General features: G+C 43.0%; 1 protein-coding gene across 1 annotated transcript in view; it reads right to left on the minus strand.

Moving 5' to 3' along the window:
- Positions 1 to 4,078: 4,078 nt before the first annotated feature.
- LOC126148115 (uncharacterized) overlaps positions 4,079 to 16,927 on the minus strand; it is a 41,988-nt gene continuing 29,139 nt past the window's right edge. Inside the window, exon 5 of the mRNA XM_049915736.1 lies at positions 4,079 to 4,411. Within this exon, the coding sequence (XP_049771693.1) occupies positions 4,263 to 4,411 (149 nt within the window). The 3' untranslated portion in view covers positions 4,079 to 4,262. The remainder of the gene's footprint in view (positions 4,412 to 16,927) is intronic.

Raw genomic sequence — 16,927 nt, forward strand, 5'->3', positions numbered from 1 at the left:
TAATTATTCACAATAAATTAGTGTCATCTACATCTTTGGAGAGTGGAACACACAGTGAAAATTGCAGCCTCTATGAGTTACATTTACTCGCTGCCTGCTACAATATCTCTAATTAATGAGAATTTAATAACATCATGTTGTTCAAAATGCGTGGCGGAAGTCCGCCATAACAAAGCAGATGTGAGTTTTATTCCCAATATGGAGAAAACCTCCTACGAATGTTCTTAGTGCCTCATGAAATGGGATAATGGTACACTCTGTCATGTTTTAAACATGGACATCATACTTACTGAAGACTATTCTCATACTCCTCTTTCTTATATCACTATCATCAACAATCAAATTAAACCGTGTCATCAGTCATCTTATATGGCCAATGTAACTATATAATGGGCATTGTTGCTGCATTCAATTGATTTTTCTGACACCTTGTAGGAGACAATCCACAAACGTACGTGGATCGGTCGTCTCCACTGTGACTTTGAACGTAACGACTTATCAGACAACGAGAAACAAAATTTAGTGGAATCAATATTTGATGTATGTAACACAACATGTGGGAGGTTCGCTGACTCCTATATTATGTTTTGGTCTCCTTCAACTGTTTAGTGCATGTAGAGTTTTGGTGAAATTGGAAGGGTTGCGCGTTGTCTGGGTGATACAGTGTAGACTTGGTGTTTATGGGTATAAAGGGAGTAAACATCTCGGTTTTCTGTTCTTCCCTTCACTGGTAATTCAAGTAAAACAACGTGAAATGTTACAAGGAGAACTGACAGCTCTATGCTTTGTGATCTTGTTGTCGTGGATGAAACTTTGCGTGACAGTATTGTAAGTTAGATGGTTAAAATGAACTAAATCCCAGGCAGCTAAATACTGAAAGAGGAGTCATGATAGTACTTCTAAAGCAGGGTTAGAGAAAGACGACTCTATGGAAACTGCTAAAAAAATAGAGTAGGTACAGAAAAAATTTAAAACTGCATAACAATGCAGAAACAAAAAGGACATGGACGCCACTCGGGACACATGCCACTATGAGAGGTGTCCGCAGCAACCCCCCTCCCCGCCTACCGCATCCACCTTAGACACTTGTTCCAGTGACAGAGTTTGTGAGGCCATTTGGTTGTGCCACATTATATGGTGGAGATGGTGATTGTTACCAGCATAGTATGTGAGAATTTCCCTAAGGTAGGTGACGCTACACAATCTTTCGATGGGATATAGAAGGTTTTAGTGTGCAAAATGCGTTTAATTTCTACTTCTTCTTCATTCGAATGGGCCAGCTAAGGACCACGATATTCAATTTTTCAGCCTGGAGAGGGACTTGGTGTTTGCCCAGTAATCCCGCATTCTCTGGCTATGTTTCTCCTTTTTCTCCTTTGTCCAAAGGGAGCCAGTCTTTTCACGGGGTGATCTGTCATGAAACCTCTTTTCTTTTAGTATCCTTATGAGAAGTTCTCAGTTTCCAATGTCACTTTCAGTTATGTTCAGTTCCTGGATGTCTTTCTTGACTTCTATCAGCCATGGCGTCACGGTCTTCATGCTCTTCCAGTAGTTGAGAAGTTGGCTGATCAGTCTTGTTTGGTCCATCCTTGTGATATGTCCAAAGAAAGCGAGACGTTTCTTCCTGGCTATATCTGTGATTTTCTCATTATGACTGTATAGCTCATGGTTTGATTGTCTTCTGTACTCACCATCTGTTTTGCCCGGTCCCAGAAATTTTCTCAGGATCTTCCTGTCCTGAATCTCTAGTTTATCTGTCAAGCATTTCTTGTTCAGATTCAAGCATTCTGAGGTATACAGGGCTTCAGTTTTGAATTGCGACATAGGTATTTCTTATTATAGAAGTTCTTCGGTTAGTCCGAGTTGTTACTGCTGCTCCTTCTGATAGTTTAGATTCCAACCGTTCTCCTAGATACATGAATCTGTCAACCTTTTCAATTTGACCTTGTTGCAGCTGTAGTTCACTGAGAGTATCACTGATGTTGGGGAGGTATTTCGTATTATCTAGTCAATTGAAGTCCTACCTTGGCAGCCTGGAGTTTGAGCATATTGAGCTGCCTTACTGCTACTTACACTGAGCTTCCTATAAGTGCCAGATCATCTGCGAAAGCTAAACAGTCTACTACTAGTCCCTTCCGTTTGTGTCCCAGGTAAATACCGCTCGGTATAGTTTGTACTTCCATTTCTTTTCACCATTCTCCTTGTCGAGTGCACAATTGAAGAGAAGAGGTGAAAGTCCATCACCCTGTCTTTATCTCAAAGCTTTCTGAAAGTGTTCCCCTGAACTTTACTCAGGGTCTTTTGGATAAGGCTGTGGGTTTTCTGGTCCAGGTCCATTTCCTGCAAAATTCTCATAAGAGCATGTCTGTCGATTGAATCGTATGCTTTCTTAAAGTCAACGAAAGTAACTACGTACTGCTTATTCACTAGTTTAGTTTGACTTAATACTGACTTCAAGTTAAGGATTTGTTCAGCACAGGAACGTCCTTTTCTAAACCACCCTGATAGTCTCCTAGTTTAGGGTCCAATATAGGGGCGGCTCTGTTCAATAATGCCTTAAATAATATCTAATAGGTGACTGGTATCAATGAGATCCCTCTATAATTGTTGATGTCGGTCAAATCACCCTTCTTGTGTAAGGGGTGTATAAGAGCAGATGTCCAGCCATCGGGTAACTTCACAGTATCCCAAATGTTCTGTAGGATCTCGGTCAAGTTGCTGATTGCTTTGTCTCCAGCCTGCTTCAACATCTCTGCAATTATAGCGTCTTCTCCTGCTGCTCTGTTATTCTTTAGGGACTGAATGATGGTTTTAGATTCTGTTGGGGAGAGAGAGTTTGGTTGTCTGGGATTGTCTTTGTAGATAAAGGACGTTTTAGGGGATTCACAGTTGATGAGATTCTCAAAATATTTGTGCAATATGTGGTAGTTGTCTTTGTCATCATGGTCTATGTTTCCATCTGTTCCTCTGAAGAATAAGCTGGGTGGGGGCTTCTAAGGTTTCGCTCGAAAGTTTGGTAAAAGTTTCTAGTGTTATTCTTCTTGAAATCTTCTTCTAATTTAGTCAATTGGTTCTGAGTGTACTGACGTTTAACCTGCCTTATGGTTTTGGCAGTTAGCCATTGCTCACTTCTGTGAGCTGCATCTTAGCCAAGCTGCTTGTGTCTTTGCGATCGCTTGATCGCAGGTACTTCAATTTATTGTTATTGTTTCCTTACATGTACTTGCAAATAAAATAACTAACATTTCTGCTAACGGCATATATATCCCATGTATTAGGGAACAATTATTCTGCACATGTCAAGTACGCTTGAAATGGCTCGAATACTTTAAGCCACGAAATTAATTGACCCATCACAGACAAGCTGGCCTTCAAATGGGTATGACACCCATGTATGTTGAGTTTCTGGATAGTTTTGAGCTATTAATATTCACTAATAACGTCAGTGTTGAAGATTATTGTCGGCCGGTGTGGCCGAGCGGTTCTAGGCGCTTCAGTCTGGAACCGCGCGACAGCTACGGTCGCAGGTTCGAATCCTGCCCCGCGCATGGATGTGTCTGATGTCCTTAGGTTAGTTACGTTTAAGTAGTTCCAAGTTCTAGGGGATTGATGACCTCAGCTGTTAAGTCCCAGATTGCTCAGAGCCATTTCAACTATTTGAAGATTATTTGTACCAAACTTATTCGAATAATCCATTGTCATTGTGTGTTTTCTCCAATTATAATGCTGAGTGTTGCTGAAGAAAACGTTCAGTAGAGTTAGCCACTGCTTTAAACAGGACATAATGATTTGAGAACGAGATATTTATCTTACGGAATCCATACGGAGTCAATTGCCGCAGGGGTCTTCAAAGCTAATACACAATACGTCCTATCACTGTGGTTACAAATCATTATACAAAATAATTATTAATTTATGGATAGTTTTTGCGAATCAGCCAAGCATGCCGACCCCCTGGATTGGCGTTTTGTTGGACATACACTTCATCTGAGATCATTATGAAAGGAAAGTACTGCACAGGATACATACTCGAAGAAGGAATCTATTCAAATAATGTAAGGAGAAAGAATCATTTCATAACTGCATGTCTATTTATTTACTGATTTATGTTCCATCGATCCTGAAATTATTATTTTATTCACTAAATTTAAAAATGCACACCAATTTAAGCAACTATTGGGTAATGGTTATCTTGAAAGCCCCATCACTGAGTCGACACGTGTGTATAAGCGTATCCAGATGAGCGACGTACTCAGCAGCTCTCAAGCGAAGCGCCTTTCGCAGACGTAGCTGACCTTGGACTCGCAGGGCTCCGGGTACATCATGAAGCTACGATCAGCCACGTAGCAGACGTCGAAATCCGGCGAGGGTGGCTGTACAATCAAAGTGCTGTCGACATCTACTGGAGAGCCTGCAGACAGAGGAAATAACACAGTCACATTTGACGGCAGTTGATATCGATTTAATTTCCTTATTCACACTTTTGACTACTACATAATGTTTCAGAAGCTCTTCGAAAAACTTTGAGGAAAGGTAGGTCACATACAAGCCATTTTCTGTTATGGAAGACATTTTATCTAATGCTTATATGAGATGCCCATAATCCTCTGACCATGATTAACAATAATGCCATTCAAACTGTATTGTATGTCATGAGACTGCCACCATAGACGAATGGTTATCACCGGAAGGGCACCCTGAGTTTGGTTTTATTCGGTTTTATATTATTTGCAAAGAAAATACAGGGCTGTCACACGGTTTTCATTTTGTATTGCAATTTATTATGTTCAGTATCTTAATCACATCGTCAGGACACTGACTTATATAAATAAATAAATAAAATCAGAAAAATTGTAGTGTCGCATAAGGAAAAACTACAGTGACATTTTTCCTGTTCAAGTTGTACAGTACATTTTCCACTTTGTCATTAGCGTAGCATTTATGTATAATTTTTAAATCTAGACAAAGGCGGTGGTTAATGCGACCGCTCACGTAAAATGAAAAATAATAATAACAATAATAATAACTGTTAGGGTCATCTGACTTCGATGCTGGATGACACACCTTTGGCTCCTGGTTCCTTCTACGACTTTTCTGTGGGAGGGCAGTATGGAACGAGGTCCACTCAGCCTCGTGAAGTCAAATAATAAAGTACTTGAATAATGAAGCAGCGACATCGTCAGGATTCATCTACTGGTAATAACGACGTGAGGGATTGGCTATATGCTGATCACATGCCCCACTATCATAGATCGCTCCATATAGTGCCTTGTACGTTGCAGTCTGCTAGTCGAAAGAGGCCTGTGGCCTAATCCGTGAGTGATTTTTATTTCGTGAAGGTCATGTTCGAATAAATTTATAACTTATTGTAACGGTGAACTGTAGTTTGTTGTGCGATTTCTCTTTCTGTACTACACAACGCTTCATTCTATTTAAAAGCACAGGCCACCAAAATCTTGGTGCAAAGTTGCGACACTGGCCGCAGATGGAGAAATGCACTGACGGAAGAAACTTTTACAAAATACTGATTCTTATGGCCCGAGGCCTTGGAACGAGCATCCCGGAAATGGCGATGCAGTTTGACCTTTCTTGTTCTGCTGTACCATGCATCAAAGGAAAGTGGCTGAAGGATGATGGAACCAAGACTTCATTGGCAATGTGTTTGACATCCATACCTCTTCACAGAACATGACAGTCGACGGTTTGCGCATTCTGTGTTGAAGAATGCACACGAACTGACGTTATCGAGAGCACATTGGAGATCGATAAGCAGGTCTGGAGATCGCCGGATTCCACGGGTCAGCGGCTGCCCGTGAAGTCACAGCCGCCAACCGACGCCAGTGCTCTGCTGCTGACGAGGTACCACTCCGTACCTCCTGGCTGAGACAGGGCGCTTCGAAAGACAATCCTGTATTTCTGCCTAATAGATGTATTGTTGTCAATGATGTTTTCTTGGTTCTGTTGAACGTAATTAGGACCTCACCATCGCATCCCTCCCTACTCTCTCCTGACGACCTTACGAGTCTGGGACCAGACCTCTATAAATGTGACATTGCCCCCTTCTGGCCTGCTTGCATGTGCTGATTGGTTTGGGAAAGGTGTCATGGGATCGTAGTACACTCTCTATAGGAACGATGACAACTGCTGCCAGTGATCCTTGGCATCTTAGATATTGGCATTGGGGCAGACATTATGATATATGTAAAACATATGCTATTGGGGACTATTTTGGGAGTATGTCAACTTTTCGTTCGCAGTTCACAGAGACACAAGACATTTGTAGTCCTGTTTAAAAATGGCCTACGTTTCTGTCAGATAACATGTAACACATGAAGTCATAGAACGTCAGTTACATATCGTATTGCCGACCGAGTTTCCTTAATCACTATCAGTCGTGACTTTAAGACATACGAGATGGCTCTTCTCACCGCCATGACAGGATTAATCCCACTATGCCCCTCCAAAACGGCGAAAGAATAGGGTTCCCCCAGGTCGCTAATATACTCGCTGACAGTGGTCATTCGGAAAAATGCTGAACGCAAATTAATCGCTGAACACGATGTGATGCATTTTATCGGCAGTCAGTACTTTCAGCCACAGCCCACTCTAAACACAATTGTGTTTTCGTGTTAACGATAGCCTGCGTTTGGGGCACCAGTTCCCCAGTCTGGCTGCTGCTGTCACCAGCTGATGGTGCAGGATAACACATTTGTTCTCAGTTGACTGACACAGATGTGAACAAGCCACAATGCGGTTGGTGCACAGTACGTCGAACCTCCCATGTAGTGGTCATATGTGGTCTGCTGCAACCTTGACGGCCAGTACGCCTGTCCCCACATCCTCATCCAGGTCACTATCATCTCTGAATACGCCACAAATCTGGATACAGCTTGATTCAAGCATCCACTCGAGGTTCACACTTTCACGTACTGATAACGCCGTCTCACACGAGAATGCATCCTCTTGATCAGTGATTTGGCGCTAATCACGGCTCTTTTATATCCTAGCAGGCCTGATAACAACACTGAACACGAACAACACTAATGCACTCTGGTAATCGTTCTACCTCCAATGGAGAATTGTAACTCTGATCATTTAGATATCCGTCGATGACGTGCATGTGTACTATATGAAACGCTTTTTTTATACGCTGAGATGACAAAAGACATGGAATAGTGGTGTGCACATATGCAGATGGCCGTAGATCACATACACAAAGTATAAAACTGCAATGCAGTGTCAGAGCAGTCATTTGTTCTTGGGTGGTTCATGTAAAAGATGACTGACGTGTCTATGGCCACACAACAGCAATTAACAGACTCTGAATACGGACGCCTGGGGTGTTCCGTTTCGGAAATCGTTAGGGAATTCAATATTCCGAGATCTACAGTGTCGAAAGTGTGCCGAGAATACCAAGTCTCAGGCATTACCGCTCACCATGGACAACGCAGTGCCCATATTTCCAGTTAACATCCAAGGGATGGAGTAAGGTCCCACAATGGAATTTCTTACGATGCCGCACCAAAGGATTACGATTTACAGTCGTTGCTGGTCGTTGTTGTTGTAGTACCTGTCGAAGCCAGCGTGGATTTTCAGTAGCGCAGTAGCACATGTTACGTAAATTTACATAACCGTGGTTCGTAAACGTTGGTTCGACGGTACAGAGAACACATTGGGAAAACGTAGTATTGTCCGACAAGGAATATAGAAACGGAAATGACCTGCCGATAGACGACATATTTTCTGCTAGTTCTGCAGTGCAGACAATAAACAGTCGAAAGGCTTGATACAACTATGTAGCCCTGGCATGAGCGTGTTTACAACGCAATAGGCGATTCCGGCTGACTTGCCTTTGATTCTCTTGCGAAGAGTTACAGCCTAACATTAAAAAGACTATATCACTGTACTCGCCTTTTCAAGCAATTTCGGATAACACTGAATAAAATATATAATTTTTATAAAAAATTATGGTAGCTCCAATGTCTTAATCGATACAAGAGTTCAGACACTTGATGACCTAACAAAATACGTTTTACATGCCTCTGTCATTACGATCGCTTGCCGAAAACCACATTTCGATATTTACAAGCGTTCAAGAAGTGAAAGGGGTATTCCGTCTCACGTCATTCAGCCTCGCTCACTCGTGAGAGAGTGAAAAAAACCCTTGTGATCACATTGCACTTTTTTGTGATGCCTGTATGCTAAGCAATGAGGTGGTACCGATATTTTCATCTTGAACTTTCTATAGTTAAAACTAGAAAATTTCAAGACGCGAATGGTGCAATTAAATTGCACTGCTATGTGAATCTATACGTGTATGTCGTATTAGAAAGCAGTCTTTGAAGAGACAAAACTTTTCGATGATACCTCCGTGAATCATTTAAGACCAGGTTCTAATTCAAAATTGTCGAAAATTTCGAATTTTTATTGCATTTTTGAAGGCTATATATGCTTAGAATGCTGGGTCGAAAACGTTTTTTAACAACTTGTGCAGGTTCCCGAATGCAGCATATCCAGCTAAGCAGATCGGCTTTTCTCGCCAAGGAGAAAGAGGGAATTTCGCTTCAGGAACAATTATATATACGGTCCTGGTATCGCAGGCTAAACCTAAGTAACCCAAACAATTTTTTTGGTCAAAATTTGATCAAAACATAATTTTAGTCCGCCACATTCGATTAGCCATTTTGAGATTTGAAAATGTACCTTCAGATTTGTGTTCAGCGACACGTAGTTTTTATGCAGACAGAACTAATAATATACATTAAAGTTTTCCCTACATTTTAAACAGGTTTTTCTCGAGAAACGATGTGCCTGCGTGCAGCATGAAATAAAAGCTGTTCAGTCTATTAACTTCTACCTTTGACTCCTAAAAAACAAGTTTTTCTTGGGACTTATTCCTATAATGTATGAAATTTGTTAATGTTTACAACTTTTTGTAGAGCTGTAAAGAGCGAACACAAACTAAAGAAATCGAGTTACCAGCAAACCTTTAAATTAAAGGTTATTTCATTGACTGATGTTATCTATTTTTTTTACTTCAGATAACTGCTGAGGGGCTACACTGCACGCAGTATGCGTACTTCAGACTCGCAGGTCCTTGATCAGACCATAATTACGGGCACGATGTTGTTCTTTTGTATTGCAAATATAAAATCATATTACGATCAATCATAATCCCCGATTAGATCCTTTGTAGATCTCTTCATTGTCTCAAGAAAATTTGCTCATTTGAATGAGAACTTGGCCTTATTGTAATACTCGAAGAGTCAGGCATTCTCGTAAATCAGCCGGCCGAAGTGGCCGTGCGGTTAAAGGCGTTGCAGTCTGGAACCGCAAGACCGCTACGGTCGCAGGTTCGAATCCTGCCTCGGGCATGGATGTTTGTGATGTCCTTAGGTTAGTTAGGTTTAACTAGTTCTAAGTTCTAGGGGACTAATGACCTCAGAAGTTGAGTCCCATAGTGCTCAGAACCATTTGAACCATTTCAGTCTCGTAAATCGACGTTAGGTTTTTCAAGTGGTTAGGAAATGAATTTGTATTTCCATATTTGAACCTCATATGTTCTAATAAATTCATCTCGTTTCTAAGTTAACCCATTTTATTTAACACTTGATAGACAACTAGAGTGGTAGCCACCGGCAAGTATTTACAGAGTGAAGTTTGATGGTTACTTAAAACGCTCTGCTGTTGTCTCAGTCAATCGTCAGCATCTAATATTCAATGCTGTAGATGAATGAATACTTCATTTCCTCCCAACGAATACTAGGTCACATCCTCACCGTATTGTACATGTTCATCGAAACACTAACCCACTGTTTCTCTTGCGTTCCACTCTCTAAAACGATGCAGGAAAAAAGAACTCTTAAATTTTGGAGTGCGACCTCTGATTTCTATTGTTTCATTACAATGATGATTTCTTCCTATGCAGGTAGATGTCAACAAAGGAAGCTGCAGTGTTATAACTTGTACTGTGAATCGTGGAGCGACATATAAACATTCATCACGAGCATTTTCCACTTTGTTAAAGCCGAGAGATTTCACCCGGCTACACTCCCGCAAGTTTTGTGAATATTTTATGCACCGGGATAAACTCAGTGTTCACATTTCCAATTTTAATTACACAGTTTGCTCGGCTATACCAAAAAATTTCCAATTTACAATAATGCTATCCTTGATTAAGAGCGTCTTAAAAATCACTACACTTTATTACGGCATGCAAATGGTAAAACTTTGATCTCCGTGCTTCTCTCGTTCACACCCGACGCATTGATTCCTGTTCATACAGGGTATTTCAGATGTGTTTCTCTGTAACTGACAAAATAGTAAATGAAAAAATGAAAAGAATATTTATCTGGATAGGTAAACATGAGAAAGGTCTCACGTTCTACGGTGTTATGAAAGTAGTTTACTTTGTTACTTTCCAGAGAGGTATAGCGTCACGTAATATTTTTTTAAGTAGAACATTATTTTTTCTACCAAATATCTGATGTATTTAAACCAGATGTGAAAAATGAACTTAAATTTCTGTCACTTTTACCTGGGGAGCTAGAAACGTTCAGAGTTTTTGGGGCAAACATGCTAAACAAATCTGGCTGTTTCCAAATGGATTTTAACTTAAGTGATGTGTTCAAACAAGTGCGCCTGTTGCTGAATGCACACTTCAGTGATACTTCTAAACGACCTGTGGACGAGGTGCAAAATTGCTGGTGTCAAGCAGCAATAAGCTTCCTCTATGCGCTGTTTGCAGTTATTTTGGGTTATGGATTCTGTGACATAAACACGATTTTTAGAATACCCCACAAAAAAGAATCGACAGGTGTGAAATCGGATGAGCGTGCGTGCCACTCCTGAGGATCATGGTGTCCTAGTCATCCTCCAGGATATCCGTAGTCCTGTTCTAGCCCTACATCACCCAAAAAATGGTCTGGGTGACAATTGTGTTGCATCCACATAATCCACATACAGCCTCTAATGTCTGGACGTAACTTTCAAAGAGAGCACCTAAACAGTAGATGGTGAGAGGTCGATTTATCACACGTGTCAGAATGTATGAGAGGTAGTGTGGATCGATGGTTTCATCTCCAAGGTTTCCACATCTCACATTAAGGGGGCAACCTCACTTGACGATTTACATGACATATCCACTTCTGATAATTTGTGGACCAGTAATATGTATCATTACGGTCCACTTCACCACATTTTGTGAACGTGGATTCATCAGAGAACAAAAAAAGTTCAGAGTGAAACTATTCGTGGCCCATTCGCGGGAAATAAATCCCACATTGAAATCGTTCCCACTCAGCTCCTGCATGAATGCCAGCGTGGTACCGGGGAACATTGTGACAGTGTACTATTCAACACTCGAATTACGGATGACCGTAGAAACTTCTCTTGAGCTGACATTAACATCTTGGTCAATTTCGACTAAAACGAACACTTTCATAACCACGCTTCACACTGATCTACGTCTATTTCCGCTACGGCTTCTGAAACTAATTATCCCCCAAAGTAGTTGTTCCGCACTTGAGAACGTAATGGTTCCTGGAGCTCTTGCACAAGGATGACTCACGGTATACGCCGTGGCTACTTCATTGGCATCGAGTCGAGATTCACCGACCACCGCCAAATGTTGCCGTATTCGCTGGGTAAATACGCTTTATTGTGAGTCAATATCCGTGTCACGCCGTATCTAGTTTGTTTGTGCATTCCGACCAGCTTTGTATGCGGCAGTACAACGATTCCTTCCCAAATCTAACCGAACATGTCTACAGAGCATCCACTTACCACGGATCAGAGGAAAACACCCTTATCTAAAACACCCTAAAGTAAACTCGTGTGGCACGATTGGCTGGGAGTCCATAAAGAGGGATTTTCAGTCACCTATTTGCAAGTTCTTTCAACTGGACGCCACTTCGACGTCTTTAAGATATTCCAGCAATCCTGCTGGGGAAAGGAGACCTTTAGTTTTATGTGAAACTGGAACTACGTATCGTTCCTGACATACATTCACAGCAATAAAGGGTAAAGACTAACGCAAAGGCAGAATGGAAAATTTAAATGTCAAACCGGGCGATCTTATAGTCTCCAGGATCGCAGATGAAATCAGCAACCCCAAATGAAACACCCGGAATATCGATTCCTCGGCCATTTGCCTCCCCACACACTTATCCACAGCATAGCACACGTCAAGGCTAAAATTTATATTCAGTGCATTGCAAGATGCGCACGCACATTTACGCTAAAATGTGCTTTTCTTTGCCTTGCGCAGGTAGTGAAAGGTGGCCAATACTGATATATGTGTGATATGCGGGAACTGGCAACATGCTGCTCCAGTTAAGTACAAAGGCATAATTAAGAGTTCTGGGGGGAAATCAGTGACTATAAACATTTGTTGATGAGAATAGCATTTACAAGTTGTCAAACAGAAACCTTCTAAATGCTTGTCTGAGCTTGGTGAATGTGGAATGGAGATAGTGTGACTGTGTGTGTTAGGAAACCCACTGACCCTTGCCTCACCTTATTGTATAATAATGTGAGTTCCCTCAGTCCACAACATATTTAACAACTCGTAAGATGTACTGGAAGCTAGGAAGCATGCATATAATTACGAGGTTACCCTCGTGGAACTGTCGTTACACTCTCAAGAGTCATAGTAGCCAAGTCGCTTACCCATGTAAGTCTGACGTTACCCTATCCACTGGTACTCTCTCGGGTACACAGTTTTGACGGGTATGCACCAGGGAATGACCTTAGTACCATGCTTGCTAGATTAAATAATAGCGTGAAAATAAATAAGCTTACTGGCTTCCGTGGCCTTTGTCACTGATGGTAAAACGTTAGGCAAGTCATTTCTTTTCCAACTACTGCAATACTCGACATTCCGATCCCTCTGCTGGGATATTTTTCAGGATTTTACTGGTCTTCCTAGATGGCTGCTGTCCAAAAACAGTTTCGCTTTCCCTCGTAAAAGGCGGCTTTCCCAACGCTTTTGCGGATGAGTTGCTGGGTAAAATCTTCAGGCTGCTTTCGGTGTGCCGTCGTCAATCGGTAAGTGCTGACGGCAGACACAGAGAATGAATCTGAAATATTATTGTTGTTGTGCAGCGTCAGTAATCGCTTATGTTCCTCTCTCGCCGTGTCTGGCTACTTATTTCCGTAATAGTAAGTAACAACGAAGACAGAAGCCTGTAGCCGTCATCTCTATTGAAATAGTACTCATTCTTCGATAGTTCAACTGTCTCAGACTTTCCTTCTGTAAATATTACTTTCCCTGCCTGGCACTCGTATGTTCTCCAAATGCACAACCTGGCCATACCCCTCTCTATGCTCTGTTACCGCTGATTTGACATTTTGTGGCGTTCGTGCTCTTTAACGCGTTGTCTTCTAGTCTACATCTACATCTACATCCATACTCCGCAAGCCACCAGACGGTGTGTGGCGGAGGGTACCTTCAGTACCTCTATCGGTTCTCCCTTCTATTCCAGTCTCGTATTGTTCGTGGAAAGAAGGATTGTCGGTATGCCTCTGTGTGGGCTCTAATCTCTCTGATTTTATCCTCATGGTCTCTTCGCGAGATATACGTAGGAGGGAGCAATATACTGCTTGACTCTTCGGTGAAGGTATGTTCTCGAAACTTTGACAAAAGCCCCTACCGAGCTACTGAGCGTCTCTCCTGCAGAGTCTTCCACTGGAGTTTATCTATCATCTCCGTAACGCTTTCGCGATTACTAAATGATCCTGTAACGAAGCGCGCTGCTCCCCGTTGGATCTTCTCTATGTCTTGTATCAACCCTATCTGGTACGGATCCCACACTGCTGAGCAGTATTCAAGCAGTGGGCGAACAAGCGTGCTGTAACCTACTTTCTTTGTTTTCGGATTGCATTTCCTTAGGATTCTTCCAATGAATCTCAGTCTGGCATCTGCTTTACCGACGATCAACATTATATGATCATTCCATTTTAAATCACTCCTAATGCGTACTCCCAGATAATTTATGGTATTAGCTGCTTCCAGTTGCTGACCTGCTATTTTGTTGCTAAATGTTTCGTCGATATGTACGAGGTCTGTTCGGAAAGTAAGGTTCGATCAATCGCAAAATGGAAACCACTCTGAAAATCCGATGAAGCTTTGCATATACACTCCTGGAAATTGAAATAAGAACACCGTGAATTCATTGTCCCAGGAAGGGGAAACTTTATTGACACATTCCTGGGGTCATCACATGATCACACTGCCAGAACCACAGGCACATAGGCACAGGCAACAGAGCATGCACAATGTCGGCACTAGTACAGTGTATATCCACCTTTCGCAGCAATGCAGGCTGCTATTCTCCCATGGAGACGTCCTGTGGAACGGCTTGCCATGCCATTTCCACCTGGCGCCTCAGTTGGACCAGCGTTCGTGCTGGACGTGCAGACCGCGTGAGACGACGCTTCACCCAGTCCCAAACATGCTCAATGGGGGACAGATCCGGAGATCTTGCTGGCCAGGGTAGTTGACTTACACCTTCTAGAGCATGTTGGGTGGCACGGGATACATGCGGACGTGCATTGTCCTGTTGGAACAGCAAGTTCCCTTGCCTGTCTAGGAATGGTAGAACTATGGGTTCGATGACGGTTTGGATGTACCGTGCACTATTCAGTGTCCCCTCGACGATCACCAGTGGTGTACGGCCAGTGTAGGAGATCGCTCCCCACACCATGATGCCGGGTGTTGGCCCTGTGTGCCTCGGTCGTATGCAGTCCTGATTGTGGCGCTCACCTGCACGGCGCCAAACACGCATACGACCATCATTGGCACCAAGGCAGAAGCGACTCTCATCGCTGAAGACGACACGTCTCCATTCGTCCCTCCATTCACGCCTGTCGCGACACCACTGGAGGCGGGCTGCACGATGTTGGGGCGTGAGCGGAAGACGGCCTAACGGTGTGCGGGACCGTAGCCCAGCTTCATGGAGACGGTTGCGAATGGTCCTCGCCGATACCCCAGGAGCAACAGTGTCCCTAATTTGCTGGGAAGTGGCGGTGCGGTCCCCTACGGCACTGCGTAGGATCCTACGGTCTTGGCGTGCATCCGTGCGTCGCTGCGGTCCGGTCCCAGGTCGACGGGCACGTGCACCTTCCGCCGACCACTGGCGACAACATCGATGTACTGTGGAGACCTCACGCCCCACGTGTTGAGCAATTCGGCGGTACGTCCACCCGGCCTCCCGCATGCCCACTATACGCCCTCGCTCAAAGTCCGTCAACTGCACATACGGTTCACGTCCACGCTGTCGCGGCATGCTACCAGTGTTAAAGACTGCGATGGAGCTCCGTATGTCACGGCAAACTGGCTGACACTGACGGCGGCGGTGCACAAATGCTGCGCAGCTAGCGCCATTCGACGGCCAACACCGCGGTTCCTGGTGTGTCCGCTGTGCCGTGCGTGTGATCATTGCTTGTACAGCCCTCTCGCAGTGTCCGGAGCAAGTATGGTGGGTCTGACACACCGGTGTCAATGTGTTCTTTTTTCCATTTCCAGGAGTGTCTGAGTAGTACGGTGTGCCTATCACGCCCGTCGACGCGTCACGCCGCTCTTTTCACATCGGAGCCCACTGTTAACACGTAAAGATGCGTAGAAGATAGTGTCTCCCGCCGAGTGTGAGTGCCTTTGAGTAATTTCGCCCGATTTTACGCAACCCACACAGTGTAACTGCCATGCATTTCCTTCTTCATGACAATTCTCGACCGCCGGACACTGCAGTGGCAATGAACACGCTGCTGCAGCGTTTTCGATTAGAAGTGTTTAATAACCCAGCATACAGCCTGGTCTTGGCTTCCTCAGAGTTTCGTCTCCATTCACATGGACCGCTGGTTATGAAGACAACATTTTGGCACAGACAGCACGCTCTACAGATCAGAGTATTGGTAGAAAGCAGCAACATTCTGTGACGAGATCTTTGGAAAGTTGGTATAATACTACGACACATGTCTCAGCCGGAGCAGCGACTGTATGTATTAGCTGCAAGGTGTATCTAACTGTTCAAATAAAACATTTTTCATTTCGCGACAGATCGAATCTTACTTTTTAAATAGAACTCTCACTTTGTCACAGCCACACGTCAGTTCGTTAGCCAAAGCAGTGTGGAGGCAGTCAGGCACTCCTTTTGCAATTCAGAAATATTTTTTAAGCACTTACAAAATTTGATATTACTATGGAACAGAAATAAGTTAAAAATAATGTGCTAGCTGTTCTATGTTAGTCTTGATAGTGCTATAGTCGAAAGTCGTTATTAATGACATGAGTTGATTTATCACTGATTTTATTAGCATTTATAATGACGCAGGGCTACAGTAACGTTATTTTTAATTTATTTATGTCCCATAGTATAGTATCAAATTTTGTAAATAAGTCAAAAAGATAAATGAACAAACAAACTCAAGTAAAACAAACAAATAAGTAAAGGACTGAATGTGTTCAGTTGACTTTCTTTCGGCAGTGGTCAGTCATCCAGTCGAAACGTGAAGGAAATAGCAGAGTTCGAAATGTTGAGTATTGAAATAGTTGGAACAGAATACTGACGCGGACTGAGAACTCACAAGATTTTACCATTACACGTACAGGAGGATGAAAAAAAGTGTTGAAACAACATATTACCATTCCTAATACGGCACAGGAAACCTGTTGACATCAAAACTACTTCCAGTTTTCTCTCAATGGATAAATAAAGGCCTTTTATGGTTTTCAAGGAATATTACACCATTCCTTCTGCAAAATAGACGGAATTTCAGGCGAGACCACAATGTGACAATTCATCCTCGTGTTCACAAAACCAGAACCTGGACAATTCGAACTGCGTGAACTGGAAACTTGTCGTCTTGGAACGCAGCATCACCACTGGGAACTAAGCAGTGTCCCATGGGACGGATCTCATGTGCTTAA

Source organism: Schistocerca cancellata, chromosome 2, assembly GCF_023864275.1.
Source record: "Schistocerca cancellata isolate TAMUIC-IGC-003103 chromosome 2, iqSchCanc2.1, whole genome shotgun sequence".
Lineage (NCBI taxonomy): Eukaryota > Metazoa > Arthropoda > Insecta > Orthoptera > Acrididae > Schistocerca > Schistocerca cancellata.